This window comes from Sinocyclocheilus anshuiensis, unplaced genomic scaffold, assembly GCF_001515605.1.
Source record: "Sinocyclocheilus anshuiensis isolate Anshui unplaced genomic scaffold, SAMN03320099.WGS_v1.1 scaffold79, whole genome shotgun sequence".
Lineage (NCBI taxonomy): Eukaryota > Metazoa > Chordata > Actinopteri > Cypriniformes > Cyprinidae > Sinocyclocheilus > Sinocyclocheilus anshuiensis.
This window is the reverse complement of record NW_015548213.1, coordinates 722,996-739,067: the sequence shown is the minus strand read 5'-3', so window position 1 is coordinate 739,067 and position 16,072 is coordinate 722,996. Positions and strand designations below refer to the sequence as shown.

The window sequence follows — 16,072 nt, the reverse complement described above, 5'->3', positions numbered from 1 at the left end:
AATATTTATAATTAATTATAACTAGTTATGATTAATTATTCATATTTCCCTTATGAGCTGATTCGCTACAAATTGGTGGAGAATGCGGGCATGATAAAACGATGGTTATGACTAATTATAACTAGTTATGATTAATTATTCATATTTCCCTTATGAGCTGATTCGCTACACGGTTCTGCTAATTGTTGACCGAAATGTAAAAAGAAATGAATTACAGTAATTAACGGCAAATTTCAGCTACACAGGACTGAGTGGTAAATGTTTTGACACCGCAATCAAAAGGCATCATTAGTCGTCTTCTTTTGATGTGCCACGGTATTCATTTCTTCTTTAGAACGCCGATCACTTCTAATGGAGTCTTGAAATTGGCACTCTGGCTAAAAACCCGGTGGGAAAAAGAGCCGAGCGCATTTCAGTCTGCTATTTAAAAACATAAAACACAACGAAAGCGGATCTAAATATTTATAATTAATTATAACTAGTTATGATTAATTATTCATATTTCCCTTATGAGCTGATTCGCTACACGGTTCTGCTAATTGTTGACCGAAATGTAAAAAGAAATGAATTACAGTAATTAACGGCAAATTTCAGCTACACAGGACTGAGTGGTAAATGTTTTGACACCGCAATCAAAAGGCATCATTAGTCGTCTTCTTTTGATGTGCCACGGTATTCATTTCTTCTTTAGAACGCCGATCACTTCTAATTGAGTCTTGAAATTGGCACTCTGGCTAAAAACCCGGTGGGAAAAAGAGCCGAGCGCATTTCAGTCTGCTATTTAAAAACATAAAACACAACGAAACACAGCCCAACTCATTTTCCCGACTCGATATCTCCCAGTGACACATTTGTTCCTCGGGTGATGCCAAATTCACATTTTATGCAAATAAAAGTGTCTGTGTGGAAAGAAAAAGCCTGCCCTTATCTGTCAACTTTTGACTATTAACCTCGGTGACAGGCACAGGCAGGTTCCTCTTATCTAAATAGAAAAACAGAGTTATTTGAATATTGGAAGACGAGAAATGCAATATGCTTCTACCGCAGAATCGCACGCATTTGCCCTCTATTGCTCCTCTGAAGAGATAAGACAGTATTTAGCCCAATGTGGACACAGCTTACAAGAACAAAGCGATTGAGGGAAATAATTTGACTCTTTTGAAAAAAAATTCTGCTTGCTTTTAATGTAATCTTTTAATGGAGAACAAAGGGATGGTGTGGTTTTTCCCCCTGGCAAGTGTTATTAAATAGACAGGTCTGTCGGACAGACTTCATAAACTAATTTTACAGCACTAGGGACTAGCACTGTATTATTGAACTCAGATCGCAAACCGTGTGAAACTATGTTTTATTACTTCCAGTTAAAAAATGCAGTACCTGTCAAAAGTTTGGAAACATTATGATTTTTAAAGAAGCCTCTTCTGCTCACCAAGCCTGTGTTTATTCGATCAAAAACACAAACATTTGAATGGTAGCATATCATGGTTTTTGCATAAAAATGTTTTTTAACATTGATAATAATCAGAAATGTTTCTTGAGCAGCAAATCAGCATATTAGAATGATTTCTGAAGATCATGTGACACTGAAGACTGGAGTAATGATGCTGAAAATTCAGCTTTGATCACAGGAGTAAATTACATTTTTACCATATATTAACATAGAAAATACTTATTTTAAATTGTAATAACATTTCACAATATTACTGTTTTAAAAACCATAATGCTTCCAAATGTTTGACAAGTACTGTATACATATTTTAATTTGATTCCTTGCTTATTATGCCAGAAAAAAAAACACCTTCATTGCAAGAAACCTTGGCAATAAAATATTTTAAAATGGGTTAATAAATCAAACAATCTAAAATATGAAAAGAATACAAATCGCTGCTGCAAGCAATCAATGAACCCAAACGCATTTAGTAAACCACTGAGTCTGTGAGCATTCAGAAATATCCCTTTAAAACCCAGGTCCCATTAGAGAAAAATGCCCAGCGAGGACGTCTGGAAATTCATTTGGTCATGGGAGAAATGAATAGTGAAAGTTATACACATGCTCATTGGCTGTTTGTTTCCTTTCGGGTCTTTGAGGGAAGGCCTGACCTACTTACAGCGGGAGGATCTCTTCTGTTAGTCTAATCTTCAGAATAACACAAGTCATCCTCATGAGACCCGCTGCCTTGTTTCTCTACTGAGTTCTGTCTATAAAGTGAACCTCAATTGGCGGGCGTCTCGTAATATTCTGGGCCAGTCATTGTGCGAGACAACTGATGAAATTGGCATTGACATTGTGTCAGGTCGCCTTTACTGTGCCTGCGCAATTATAGTAATAGCTGTGATTACATGAGTTGCCATTTTCAATATGAAGAGAAAACAGGAGGTTAAGAAAGCAGATGATGAGGCACAGGCTGGACTAAATAATCATCAAACTAGACTGTTGTGTTTACATACACAAGCAAAACTCACTGCCCTGATGCGCTGCAGCATTTTATGTGCTGTTTGCTAGACTACGCATAATACAATGCTTTTAGTCATAATCTGTGTGTGTTTAATGCATACGTTTACCTCACTTACTGTACGTCAAAACTAGGCTAGGTTGTAATTTACGCACAACTGGTGCAACCGGCCCCTAATTCATTTCGAGATTAATACGAGGACAATGTGGACCTTGAATGATTCACTGTGAGTCTGGTAATGCAAATGTGAATTATTTTGACTGACTCATTAATAGAAAGAAAAACGGTTCATAACAATCTGACTAATCAGACAGCTCAGCTCGTGCCATATTTGTCGCTGCACACAGAAATCACTGGCACACACTCTAATGAGACTGAGATTATGTTGCCATGCAGCTTCTAGCGGTTGCTAGGGTGTTACCAGAGTATTTTCAGTCGTTGCTAGGGTGATCGGTTTCTTACAGGGACAAGCAAACAGCATTGCTGCATCCCAGTTCGCCTACTTACACTGTTCTGTTCTTTTGAGTGTGTAGCAGAAAAAGTGAATGACCAAATGTATCTTTATTAAAGTTTGCAATGTTGTTGCAGATGAAATATAATGTGGGTAACATTAAATAATAATTTTTTCATCAGGTTAGATATTGAAACGAAAACCTTTTTCCTTTGCACTTTTTAAAAGATTCATGTGTAGACGAAAATGTTGTCAAAACGATCCCCGTTCACACGGATCAGCGAAAACGATTAAAATCCCTGTATTATGCATGCCAGGCCAGTAGATGGCGGTCAATTTGTAAAGAAACACTACGCACCTGCACACATACCTATAGACTAAACATGTAATACGCATGACATCACCATTTTCACAAATTCACGTTTTTGTAGTTTACACGGAGACGATAAAGGCATCGTTTTCATAAACTTCCACTTTGAAACCTGTTTTCAAAAGTTTGCTGTTGTTGTGTAAATTAACGACCAAAACACATACAATTTTTGATGTTTTTAGTTGAAAATAATGTCATGTAAACGCCCCCTCTCTACTTCTCACACATGCACCATGTTTGTAGTTTTTTAACACTTTTATTTGTGTTTGTAGTTCTAATCGAATCCGCTTTCAATACGCAATGGGTTGTGGCCAATATAAGCCATTGCACTTCGAATTTTCACCGTAAATAGTAAACCATCCCTGATACTCATTTCAACATACTACAATTCACGACACACTAATGCCGAATTCTATTTATACAACTCATGATATCCTAGTCTCTAGATATGATTCAAATCTCTCCTTCAATGTAAATCTACATGATTTTTCTCCAATACTTACACGTCTCCATCCCCTCGTCATCTTCATCGGGGTTGACTATGGTCACACCTGGCTTGTCGTAAGACTTGTCGATGGCCGCCCGGAAGCTCTCGTTGCAGCCCCGGCCCCTGATGATTCTGGGGCGTGGCCTGTGGAACGAGACATCTCCGTTGAGTGTCGCCTCGGCAACAGCTGTCTGGAGGCTCTCCAAGGAACTCGACTTCTTCAAACCCAACGACGGTCCCAAATCTCGTGTGGAGTTGCCTTGGGGTGGAGAAAGAGAGAGAGAGTAAAGAAAACATGCCAGAAAGAGAAGAAAAAAGATGCCGTCTCACTTTTTTCCTCAATAAATCTTTCCCTCCTAATTCACTTTTATAATTTACATCCCTCGCTGAAGACAAATGTGCATATTGGGGTTGAGTTTATCTGCAGATGGAGGGTGAAAAAAGTGTGCTAAAATAATATGAAATATAAATGGCTCCACTGGATGCAAAGTGAGGTGTCAGATTATCCGTCTTGCATCCGTCACATTTTTAACTCTTGAGGTCATTTTTGCCTCTTTTTCCCCAATGTACTGTATGTGTGTGTGTGCGAGACGGTGAGGGAAAATGCGCATAACTCCTTTCTGTAGTTTAAGGCACTGATGGATGGCCCAAATATGAGGCCCATTATCTTCCCTGTGTGGTCGTGGGAGGAGGTGGAGGAGAGGATGTGGAGAACAAGAGGGAGGAAGAGCAAAAGCTTGTAGACTAAACACGCTTTGAGACTCGGCCCGTTCAGATCCTAGCCGAAACTCCCTCAACTCGTCTGCTTAATGACCTTTTCATGCATTTAATCCACTTGTTTCTCGTTAAGGGTTCCTCACAAAGACACAGCAGGCACACACTTCAAACATGCGCCAGTGCGGAGACAACATTAATCCTGCTTATGGAATCCTGTAGAGGAAGAATTCTAGAAATGCCTCAATGGGAGCGAATGGGCTTGGCTGCTCGGGTCAGGGATTTGCATGTGTGTGTGCAGAGCACAAATAGAACACTAAATGAGTAAAAAGTGGCTTTGGAGAGTGAAAAAAAAATGTCTCCTTTCCTTACATGTAAACGGAACATAACATGGTTTAAATGGAAATGGAATTTTTTTTTTTTTCATTTCTTTTTTCTGTGTATTTATTTAAACATTTATTTAGTATCCCTTTTTTAAATCTCTTAATTTAAAAAGGAAATTTGGTGTAAAAATAACAAACTTAATTTACTCATTAAACAAAGTTAAACCTATTTTGCAATATAACATTTTCAAAAAATAAAATAAAATAAATATGCTGATTTGCTGCTCAAGAAACATTTCTGATTATTATCAATGTTGAACACAGTTCTGCTGCTCAATATTTTTGTGGAAACAAGCACATTTACCCAATATTTTTTTGCTGATTAAAAAGTACAACGAACAACATTTATTTGAAAAGTAAAACTGAAGTTTTGAACTGTAATTTTAAAAATACACTTTCATGGCCGGTGTAATATTTACTAAAATACTAAATATTGACAATGAAATATTTAAGGCCAGTAAACATTTTCAATTCATGTTCAGCTGGCTCATGTGGTACAAAGCTAATTTTGGATCCCATGTACATGTGAATTTGTGATGTGATGTGTGTGTGTGTGTGTGTGTGTGTAACCGTGCGAGCCATATGGAACAGACTCTGAAACAGTTGCCAAGTACTAAAAATGATCTAAGCCACCTGCATGATTGGATAAAATAGTCTGTGTACCTCTAACAATAAACATTGATAAATGCCAGCATGCACGACTGCTTTACACACAAATGCGTGCACGATAGTTTCAGTGATGTATGATACCGCTGCACAGCACATAAAATCTCTCAGATGAACTCTAGATGATGCATTAATGTGAGTCCAGCTGTGTGCGTCTCATTGAAATGTACAGCGCAATGGGTCGGCGCGCGCACGCTCTAACACAATTAGCATGCAAATTATATATAAACAAACGTTAACCGACAGCAGCGCTACAGTTCTCGAGAGCGCAGCCGAGGCTGCCGTTCCTGTTTGCTGGTGTAGCGTAAACGCGTCGTTTCTCGCTCCAAGACCTTCACGTCAGATATTGATGGAAAATGTGTCGGCTGCGACGCTGAAAATACAGCCCTCAAACTCTAGCATTTAACGGGCCTCCCGCTTGGACAGCTGTAATTATTTTTCCAATGGCTGCTGTTCTGTGTTTAGATTTGGCTAGTGAGGCGAGACTCGGGCACTGGCTGCTCATTCTGTCAGTGAACGCCTGTTTAAGGGCCTCAAGAACAGCGACCCTGAACCGAGGGTCAGCAGGGAGGATTGGTTTAAAAATATGGGTCAATGAAATATAGAGTGCTCACAAAAAAATATATGTATACATAAATATATATTTTTTTTTCTTAAAGATACATTATTATTATTATTAAAATAAAACATGAATTTATATTAATGTTGGTTTCATATGATTTTGAAAAACGTTTATATTTTCAAGTTTTTTTTTTAATTGAATGCTTCAAAAAAATTAATGTTGTATAATCATAACATAAAAAATATAAAATTTTTGTCCTTGAAAACATGGGTGTACACGTTTTATATAATATAATATAATATATCTATAAATAATAATAACATATACAATATAACAAAGAGTGAAAAATTTATGGGGGTCTGAATACTTTCCGTACCCACTGTATATATAGAGTATATATCTTTTTTTTAATTTATGTTAATTATTTTTTATTTATTTATTTTTTTTACATTTTGTTTTTAAACTTTAAACTTATGAAATTAAACTGATAGATTAAAGTACACAAAAATAGCCTCATATCACTCAGTCATACAGAGATTACAGATGCAAACAGAGCTGCAATCAGTGACGCAGGTTCAGGCACATTTAGGACCTCGAGAACTTCCTGGATTTGACGTTGCCATTTCAGTAGACCTTAAAAACTGTCTTTCTATACATGTGAACGTCACATATGGTGGCACTCTGTGTAAACATAGCTGTCTTTCAGTCTCTCTCATTCTCGTTCCTCCTCTCAGATGATGCGTTGAGCTGGACCCGATGGTTTGGTCCTTCTCCTAAAAACATCCTCCCTCCATCTACAGCACGCTGAGATTCCTGACTGCTTTCAGACGCTAAATGGAGCGTTTCTGCCGGCCGCGGAGCTCACAGCCCATCCTCAGCAGGAGAGACGTGAAGCAAAACAGCCATTAGCTTAGCAAAATAAACCTCCAACATCGTAAGAAAACAATTAGAAATCTATTACCTTCCCTTGAAAGACGAGTGCTTTAAACATTGTTTTAAACATCAGTATAAGGGGACTGACTGCTTATAAATGATTCCAGGTGTTTTGAGGTGTAGGATAGTAAACCAAACCAGAGCCGATGCTGTTAGCATTCGTTCACAACTGTTAGCAGCTTCTGAAGCCATGGATCCTTTATAACCCTCCTGATGCTTTAACCAAATAAACCAGCGCTGCAGAAGCTACTGATTAACCTAACCAGTGCCAAACCAGTGACTGACCTCAAAAAACTGAACCATGCTGAGCTGGCCAGAGACTCACGGTCTCCATATTCATGAAATCTTTCATTTACAGGAACAGTAAGTCACCGCAAACACAGCTGCTTTGGCTGGTGAGAACATGACAAATGATTTTTGAGGGACATTTAAGACTCCGCAAACTGAAAGTGTGTCTGTCAGTGTGAGATTTCTAAGTTCATTCAAGATTGAGAATTCTGCCATAATTTGTCATTCCAAATTCATGTGACAGTGTTTCTTTTGTCTAACACAAAAGGTGATTTTGTCAAAATAATGACAATAATTAAGGTTGGGATTTGTTAAGCTCCAGAATAAATAAATAAATAACAATGAGTGACAATGAATAGTTACAAAAAAAAAAAACATATAATAGTAATATAAACATATAGTAATAATATAAAAACAACTAAAAAGGATATAAATTTGGGGTCTGTCAAGCTCCAAGAATAATAAAAAACCGTAATATAAAAATAATATTAGTAATATATGAAAATGAATGAGCACTGGGGCTTCCAGGTCCAAAGAGTTTTTTTTTTTATAATTTTTTAAAAATAATTTAATGTAAAAAGTGAAATTGAACAAGGACTAGGGCTGTCAAGCTCCAAAAATGATTCGAAAAACACCATACAAGTACCATAAGAACACGCAAAATAACTTAATATAAAAATAATGTTTGTAAAATTATAACATAAATATAAAATTAACATAAAAATAAAAAAGTGAAAATGAATGAGGAGTGGTGCTGTCAAGCTCCAAAAATGATGAAAAAAACACCATAAATGTTCCATACAAATTATTAAAATAATGTAAAAGAAAAATATTATTAGTAAAAGTATAATACAATTATCATATTATTATAAAATAATTAATTAAAATAAATGTGGACAGGGGTATCAAGCTCAGAAAATGACATAAAATGTATCAAAAAAAGTACCATAAAAAGTTAAAATAACGTAATATAAAAATAATATTAGTAAAAGTATAATACAAGTATGATATTAATGTAAAAATAACTAAGTGAAAATAAATTAGGACTGGGACTGCAAGCTCAAAAAATTACAAAAAGCACAATAAAAATTATCTATGTGACTCTGCACAGTGTTCCTGGTTTTGCTGAAGCAAGTCTATCCAAGTTTTGTGTGAGGAACAGACTGAAATTATTATTTTTTATAAAGAAAATCACCTTTTCTTCCAGAAGTCAGTCAGTCATGCAGAATGACAAAATATGTATTCCAGACTAAACCTTACTAATAAAGGCCTTAGACAGCAGTTCTCATGTCCACCTGTAAACTAATGCAGACCATCTCATCCCACTTCAGCTCTCCGTATCTGCGTCTGTCTGTTTCTTATTAACAGAAATGAAAAAGGAAAGAATCCAATACATCTGGCACGCATGTGAACTAATATCTTGTCCCATATGCTGGAGAAGCTCTTTAATCAGCAAGCTCCTCGTAGCATGTGAACACGAGGCTTTCAGAGCTTTACACACAAATCTGCTACAGTGAAGAGCGGGATCCAGCAGATAAAACCCACACAAATGACATCTGCATCGCTCTCAGTCCTGGAATAATCAAACCGCACACCACTGAGTCTCCTCTGAGCAAAACACGGCAAGGAACGGAAAGCTCATAATTGTGTTTTGTTCCTTCTTTCTTTTTTTCACCAAGAAGGATTTTGATGTGCAACCCTCACTGGATCAAGCCGCTGTGATTCTTATCACGTCACATACGCTAGTTTTATTGGCATGATCTCACTGCATTTTTTTCCCTATTATTTTGCATCTAGGTGAGAAAAAGTGCAGTTATATTTGGTTGGTATTGTATTAGATGGTAATACATATTATGGTCCTGAATGACTTTCATATTCATATAGCATTTGTATAGCACCATGGTACTGGTATTCTTGGTTTCAGTATTGTGTACAGTACAAAAAAATCCATATATATATATAGCACAATGTTATCAAGCTAAAGGCAGTCCAATGAAAAATGAAAAAATGAAAAAAAATAAATAAATAAATATATTTATATATTTTTTTTTTTTTTTTTCACAAGCATGCATTGAACCGATTAAATTATTACAAAAAAACATTTTAAATAAACTGAACATTCTAGTTTACTCTATATTTCTATGATGCTGAAAGCTCCGCTTCAGGAATACATTACATTTTCACAATATATTCACATAGAAGACCATTATTTTAAACAATATTGATCGAATAGTACAGTTTGGACTGCATTTTAATCAAATAAACACAGTCTTGGTGAGCAGAAGAGATTATACTGATCCCAAAATTTGAAAAAGGAAGTGTGTAAGACACTTACTTAACAAATATTCCCATGGTATCACTACAGTATCCAAAAAAAACATCATTATACCATGGTACTTTAAGTGGACGGAGAATAAAATGCAGCGAGACATAACTGTGAAGATATATCTATATCATAAAGCGCCTTTAATTATCAACCCCTCAAAGTCATCTCGAGCACTTGAGCGGTTTAACGCTAAAGCAAAGCAGTGTTCCAGCGATGAACCGTGCTGTGACCGCGCTATTGTTAAGATGGCCAGCGATGTCCTCATGAGTGATACTCGAGGAAACACAGGCCAGCATTTGCGTATGAAAGCGCCATCCATCGCATGTAATTTATTCAGCAATCTGTAATTTTATGCATCAACTTAAAAGGGTTATTAGGTTAAAAGTAGCTCCGCGGCGGCCAAGGAGGTTTCATCCTGCTGTGTCCAGGAAGACTGAAGGAGTCTCGGGGTTAGATCACCCTCCATTCCCGCCTGTCCTGGATCATTAGTGGACCAGAGGATGTCCAGGTTGTCCCTCGCTCCTCTACATCTGTCCTAATTAACCTCTAAAGCCACGAGCCAATCAGTCAAGACACTTTCATCTGTCTCATTGGCGTAATGATATCAGTGATGCTCAGAATCTGCTGAGTCACTTCCACATTTCTGCTCAGTCAGAGTCAGACATCACTCACTGCCACTTTGAAGGTTGTAAGCAAAGATGACTTTATGTTAGCCGCTCTTAACCAGAAGGGTTTGAGGTTTATTTACTTACTATTAAGCCAAACCCTAATCCTAACCCTAGCCATATAGTAAGTACATGTATAGTTAATTAATATCACTCAGTACTTAAATATATAATTACACTGTAACAAGGACACCTTAAAATAAAGTGTAACCAAAATTAAAAATAATGGTAACACTTTACAAAAAGACTCTGTTTGTTAACATTAACTAGCAATGGGGGAAAACCCTTCTAAAGAGAATTTAATTGCTAAAATCAAAAGTTGTATCTGATAATATTATTTAATGGAGCTAACATTAATTAAGTAACAGTTGTGTTTTTATTAACTAACATTAACAAACATTAATAAGTACTGTAGCAAATGCACCACTCATTGTTAGTTAAAATTAATTAATGCATTAACCAGCTTCAACTAATGGAACCTTATTCTAAACTACTAGCAAAATATTAATCATAACTATAATAGCATCTCAGTGATACTAAAATAGCACTGAAACAAACACACTATCATTTTACACTATTTATTAATAAGTTATGACTGACAGACAGCTAAAAAAAGACTCACAGAGTTTAAGAAAGTACAATTGAAACTGTCCCAATGGAAGACGCTTAAGCACACTTTTATTAGAAAAGTGGGTTGTGAACTGTAAAAACAGTGAAAGCAAGTAGATAATGTAAGAGGTATTTGAGTATTTCCAGCCACGTGACTAATATGCAACTCCTATTTTAACTTGCATATATTTAACATGCAACTCCTAAAATCTATTCAATTCCCGCTTTACTTTTCTTTTCAAGGATATCTCATATAATGGAAATAAAATGGGTTGCGAATAGCACTTCATGTTGACTTTAACACAGAATAGCTTAGACTTTTTTGACAGAATGAATTTTGGACATGACTCTGAACCGCCGGTCTCCACACATCTCCCAGCATGACTGTGTGCTCCCTGCGCTGTAACTGGAACTCTCTGCTCCAGACGCCTGGCATTGATGGATTAATTGCAGTAAGCCAAAGCGGTCCGTCTGACATTGAAGCAAACAGACTTCAGCAATCTCTCCTCACGCACACACACATGCATGCATGCATACATACACACCTCTGTTTCTTTCCCTATTCCAGCAGCCCTCGGCATAATTCATGTTTTCTTCCATCATAGTCCCTCGAGAACAGGCAGTGCGCCTCGCTTTCCAAAAACAGTTGTTGCCAAAACGTCTATTTAACACCATGGCACTTCATTTCAATGGGAAAAAAAGAAAGCAACACCCTCTGATTTGATGGCAATTACTTCAAATGACTTCCTTAACGAGCACAATTCACACAGTCGTTTAGTTAGATTGATTACGAACAGTTAACAGCAGATAGGAGAGTCATGAAGTCAAAGGGGGGCGTTTGGAAGGGTTTTTCCAAGCGCAGGTTAAACTTGTTGCTGGACTCATTTCCACCGTCACTGGTGGTCTCGCGCCGTTCATTTGTCATTCTAAGAATACTGCGGCTCTGTTCCAAAACCTAGCGAGTCGCCTTGCTGTCTACTGCCTGCATAGTGCATAGGGAGCATCTAAATGATAATTGAATCTCATCTCCAAAATCACTATTGATTCTTATAGAGTTAGCATGTTGCTAAGCTAAAAACAAATATATACTGGGTAAAATGGACTATTAGATCAATTCTTAAAACAATGCTTTCTATACCTATCACAGTCTTTTTTTATAAAAATAAAACAAGTCAAAATAATAGAAAAAGAATAGAGAATGCTAGTGTTATATACATATATATATATATATATATATCATAATGGCACTTGAATAGCTAACAGCACATAAACACTAGGTAAAATAGTGCTTTTTATTGAGAATTAAAAATAAGTAAATAAATAAATAAGTAAATAAATATATATATATATTTTTTCCCCCCACTATGCTCCCAGTGCAATATGGTGGCAACATAATGCAGCTGCTGACTGCTTTACTAGGTTTTGAAACAGAGCTCCGGAGATTTATCTCAAAAAGTGTTTAAGATCTTTTCAAACACCATTAGAAGTCCACCAAAACATCAGCATGCCCAGACACACAGAGATGCGGAGCGTGTGTGAGGTTAGTGTCCCTGACCGGTGGCCTTACCTTCTGTCCTCTCTGTGCAGGGAGTGAGGTTAAACTCGTCGGCTACTGTTAGGGAGGCATAAACAATTGTGACTGGTTAATTCAAGACGTTCCACCATTCCCAAACCCATGCAACTCATTCCATTACAGATGTTACTTGACATTTCCAAAGGCCAAACCAAGAGGCATGCAAATCACTCTGTGAAAGTGAAACAAGACGTGAGACAGATGGTCAAAGTGGGAAAACCCATGAGATGGTGAGAGAGAAGGACAGAACTGAATGAATTATCATGCCATAACATTCAAAAGCATTGGCCAGATATATGTGTTAGGTGGTTTTAGCTCCATCTACCAGGTGTAACCTATTCCTTTTTGTCCCTCTCGGTCTTATCACACATAGGGTAGTTTTTTTGTTTGTGTTTTTTTTTTCCTGTAATTTCCCCCATGTTGGCTCTCAGTTATGTCTTTAGACTGTTACTGGAGATTGTGCTCTTCTAAAAGCCTGAGAGGAGCAAAAATATATGCTCAACCTGAAGGCAGAAATGGCATTTGAAGAAAATGGCTCATCAGAACAAAGCACAGCAGATTTGGTGGAATTGAAATGTGCTTCTAATGAGTAGAGAGGAGAGGGCTTTAATTGGGGCTCGTTTGAAATGACGGCCACATCTGTCCTGCTCTAAACGCATTCCATTTATTTATTTAAAACTGCTGAAGAAATAAGCACATTTCTCAGACTTTTTCAGATTCTGTTAAAGGCAGCTATTTATTTATTCATTCATTCATTCATTTATACATTTAAATTTTGGGGACTGTAAGATATTTTATTGATTTTTGAAAGAAGTCTTTTATGAAAAAATACAGTAAAATAGTAATATAATGGTATATTTTAAAATAACTGCTTTCTATTTGAATATATGTTAAACTGTAATTTATTTCTGTGATGCGCAGCTGTATTTTCAGCATCATTACTCCATTCTTCAGTGTCACATGATCTTCAGAAATCATTCTAATATGCTGATTTGCTGCTTAAGAAACATTTCTGATTATTATCAATGTATATTTTTGTGTATATATTTGCAGAATATTTTTGTGGAAACCGTGATTTATTTATTTATTTATTTTTGACGAATAGAAAGCTGAAAAACAGCATCTATTTGAAATAGAAATATTCTGATTTAATTTAAATAACATCACCATATATATAAATTTCACACAGTTATACATAAAACAAGATTTATGTAAACAATTTAGATTTTTATAACTATCCTAATTATTTTATGTATTTTTGTTTTTAGAATTACTAGGTAACTATGAAATTATTAAATATTATTAAATGATATTCATCTTTTTATTCTTACTCTTATTCTAAATGTCATTCTTATGCTTTAAATTTTAACAGAGTAACCATTTCTAATGTAGTTCATCACATTAAGTATAGACATCATCCCAAAAGAGTCAGAAAATTTTTGTCTCAATTTTGAGAAGTATGTTCTTAAATGCTAACTACCTTCAGTTTGTGCCATCTTTAACCCTTTAAGTATCCAAAAACCACTGTATATTTGTGGTTAGTGTGTACAGTACTTTATGCGTGTAACATCTGAACACCAAAACTGATGCGTGTGATACACCTCAACTCTCACATCCAGAGTCGAACTCAGTTAAAGCTTGATGAGGCACTGAAGTGAGTCTTATCTGCTGCCAAAAGACATTCCCTTCTCTCTTTTTCTGTGCGTTTAAGTGCTATATCACCTTCCACTTTTGCTAGTGAAGTGTAAAGGGCGAGACGTGTCTCGAGTGTCTAGTCTGGTGTTGAGCGAGCGGGGCTTGGTCCGGTCTCAGGAGGCGCTGGTCTTGATGTTGGCTGAGGATAAAGAGAGGAGGAGGAGGAGGAGGAGGAGGAGGATGAAAGCGATGTTTTATCTCCTCCGATTAGCCGCGCGGCCATGCGGCAGAAGCTCTGCGTCTCCTGAGATGGGCCGCTTCGCTCTCAACAACCCTGACCTGTCCTTGAGTCCCTCAAACCCACCTCAGAGGTGAGCTGAAGGCCTACTCTGAGAGATGAGTGATAAATATGTTAATTAGGAGAGAAAGGGATGCAAAAAGTCTGTTTTTGCCATCATTTTTAATGTTTAAAAACTCTCTGTGCTCTTTTAAGTTTGGTGAAGTCATTACTGTGTCTGATACGGTTAGCTTTAACGTCAAGCGCTGCGCTCGCATTCGCACCCCGGCTGCTGGATTGCAAAGGAACAGGAAGCAGCGAGGCAGGGCACAGGAAGTGGTTTGGGGAGTGCTATGTTGAGTGTGAGGTTACCTAGGTCCATACTCTTCGACTTGCGACTCGTGATGATCTCCAGTTGAGCGGCATCGCTGTACTGTTTGGTCCGCTTTTCTGACATGCTCTGCCGGCCGAAGCCTTCCCTCTGAAACACACCATCCATATCTGCGTCTGGACGGAGTGTGCTGAGAGACAGGAGAAATATGAGCTTTCTTTGTATTATTTATTATACAATTAAGACTATTATAGACTATTTAGACTAGAATAATTAATATTATATTAAATGATCAACATTAAATTAATCAAGGAACATACATACATACAAACATACATGCACACATAAAAATCAATCAATCAATCCTGTCACTGTTGTTTTTTTAATGAAAAATATTAATGAAAAAATAAAATTCACTGTGCTCAACTTTAGTCTTGGGGGCGTAGATCAATCAGCAACATCATATTCTAGGGATCTGTACTCGCTTAATCTTAATCACTTTCAATTTATTTTAATTTAGCAACAGAGCAAACAACAATCAGACGTTTCGGCAGCAAGCCTTCTTCAGTCATCATATAGTGACGTTTCCTACAAGAGTTTTTTTACTCCCTTGTAGGAGAACAAAAAAAAACTTTAAAAACTCTTGTAGGAAACATCTGATTGTTATTTGCTCTGTTGCAAAATTAAAATCAATTGAAAGTGATTAAGAAGTTTAAGCGAGTGCGGATCCCTTAATGAAAAATAATAAATAAATGATAACGATAATAATAATATTTGTATTATTTATTATACAATTTAAATTGATACTCCTAAAATATTAACATAGCAAATGACTGATATTAAATCAATCAATAAATAAATCCGGTCATTGTTGTTTTTATTTTTGTTTTTAAGTAAAAATATTAGCATGAAAAACCTGCATGATGATGGTGATAAACAACAACAACAACAACAACAACAACAACAACAATAATAATTGTATTATTTATTATACAATTTGATTGATACTACTAAAATATTATTATAGCAATTGACTGTTAAATAAATAAATAAATAGCCTGCCATTGTTGTTTTTATGTTTATAGGGTGACTGAAAACTGAATATAATACTACTACTACTGCTACTACTACTAATAATAACAATAATAAAAATAACTTTTATTTTTGTTCTCATTGAAAAATTTTGGCAACCTACATAATAACAATAATGATATCTTATTTTTTATTATAGATTGCTATTACTATATTAAGGCAGTCGTGGAATAATGGATAGAGAGTCTGACTTGCAACCCGAAGGTCGTGGGTTCGAGTCTCAGGTCCAGCAGGGATTGTAGGTGGGGGGAGTGAAT

At 36.3% G+C, this 16,072-nt stretch overlaps 1 protein-coding gene across 1 annotated transcript in view; it reads right to left on the bottom strand.

The window, feature by feature from the left end:
* pard3aa (par-3 family cell polarity regulator alpha, a) overlaps window positions 1-16,072 on the bottom strand; it is a 500,803-nt gene that overhangs the window by 169,185 nt on the left and 315,546 nt on the right. The window contains exons 16-18 of the mRNA XM_016440634.1: window positions 14,765-14,913; window positions 12,475-12,519; window positions 3,778-4,020 (exon numbers count right to left, since the gene is read on the bottom strand). Coding sequence (XP_016296120.1) covers window positions 3,778-4,020; window positions 12,475-12,519; window positions 14,765-14,913 — 437 coding nt within the window. The remainder of the gene's footprint in view (window positions 1-3,777; window positions 4,021-12,474; window positions 12,520-14,764; window positions 14,914-16,072) is intronic.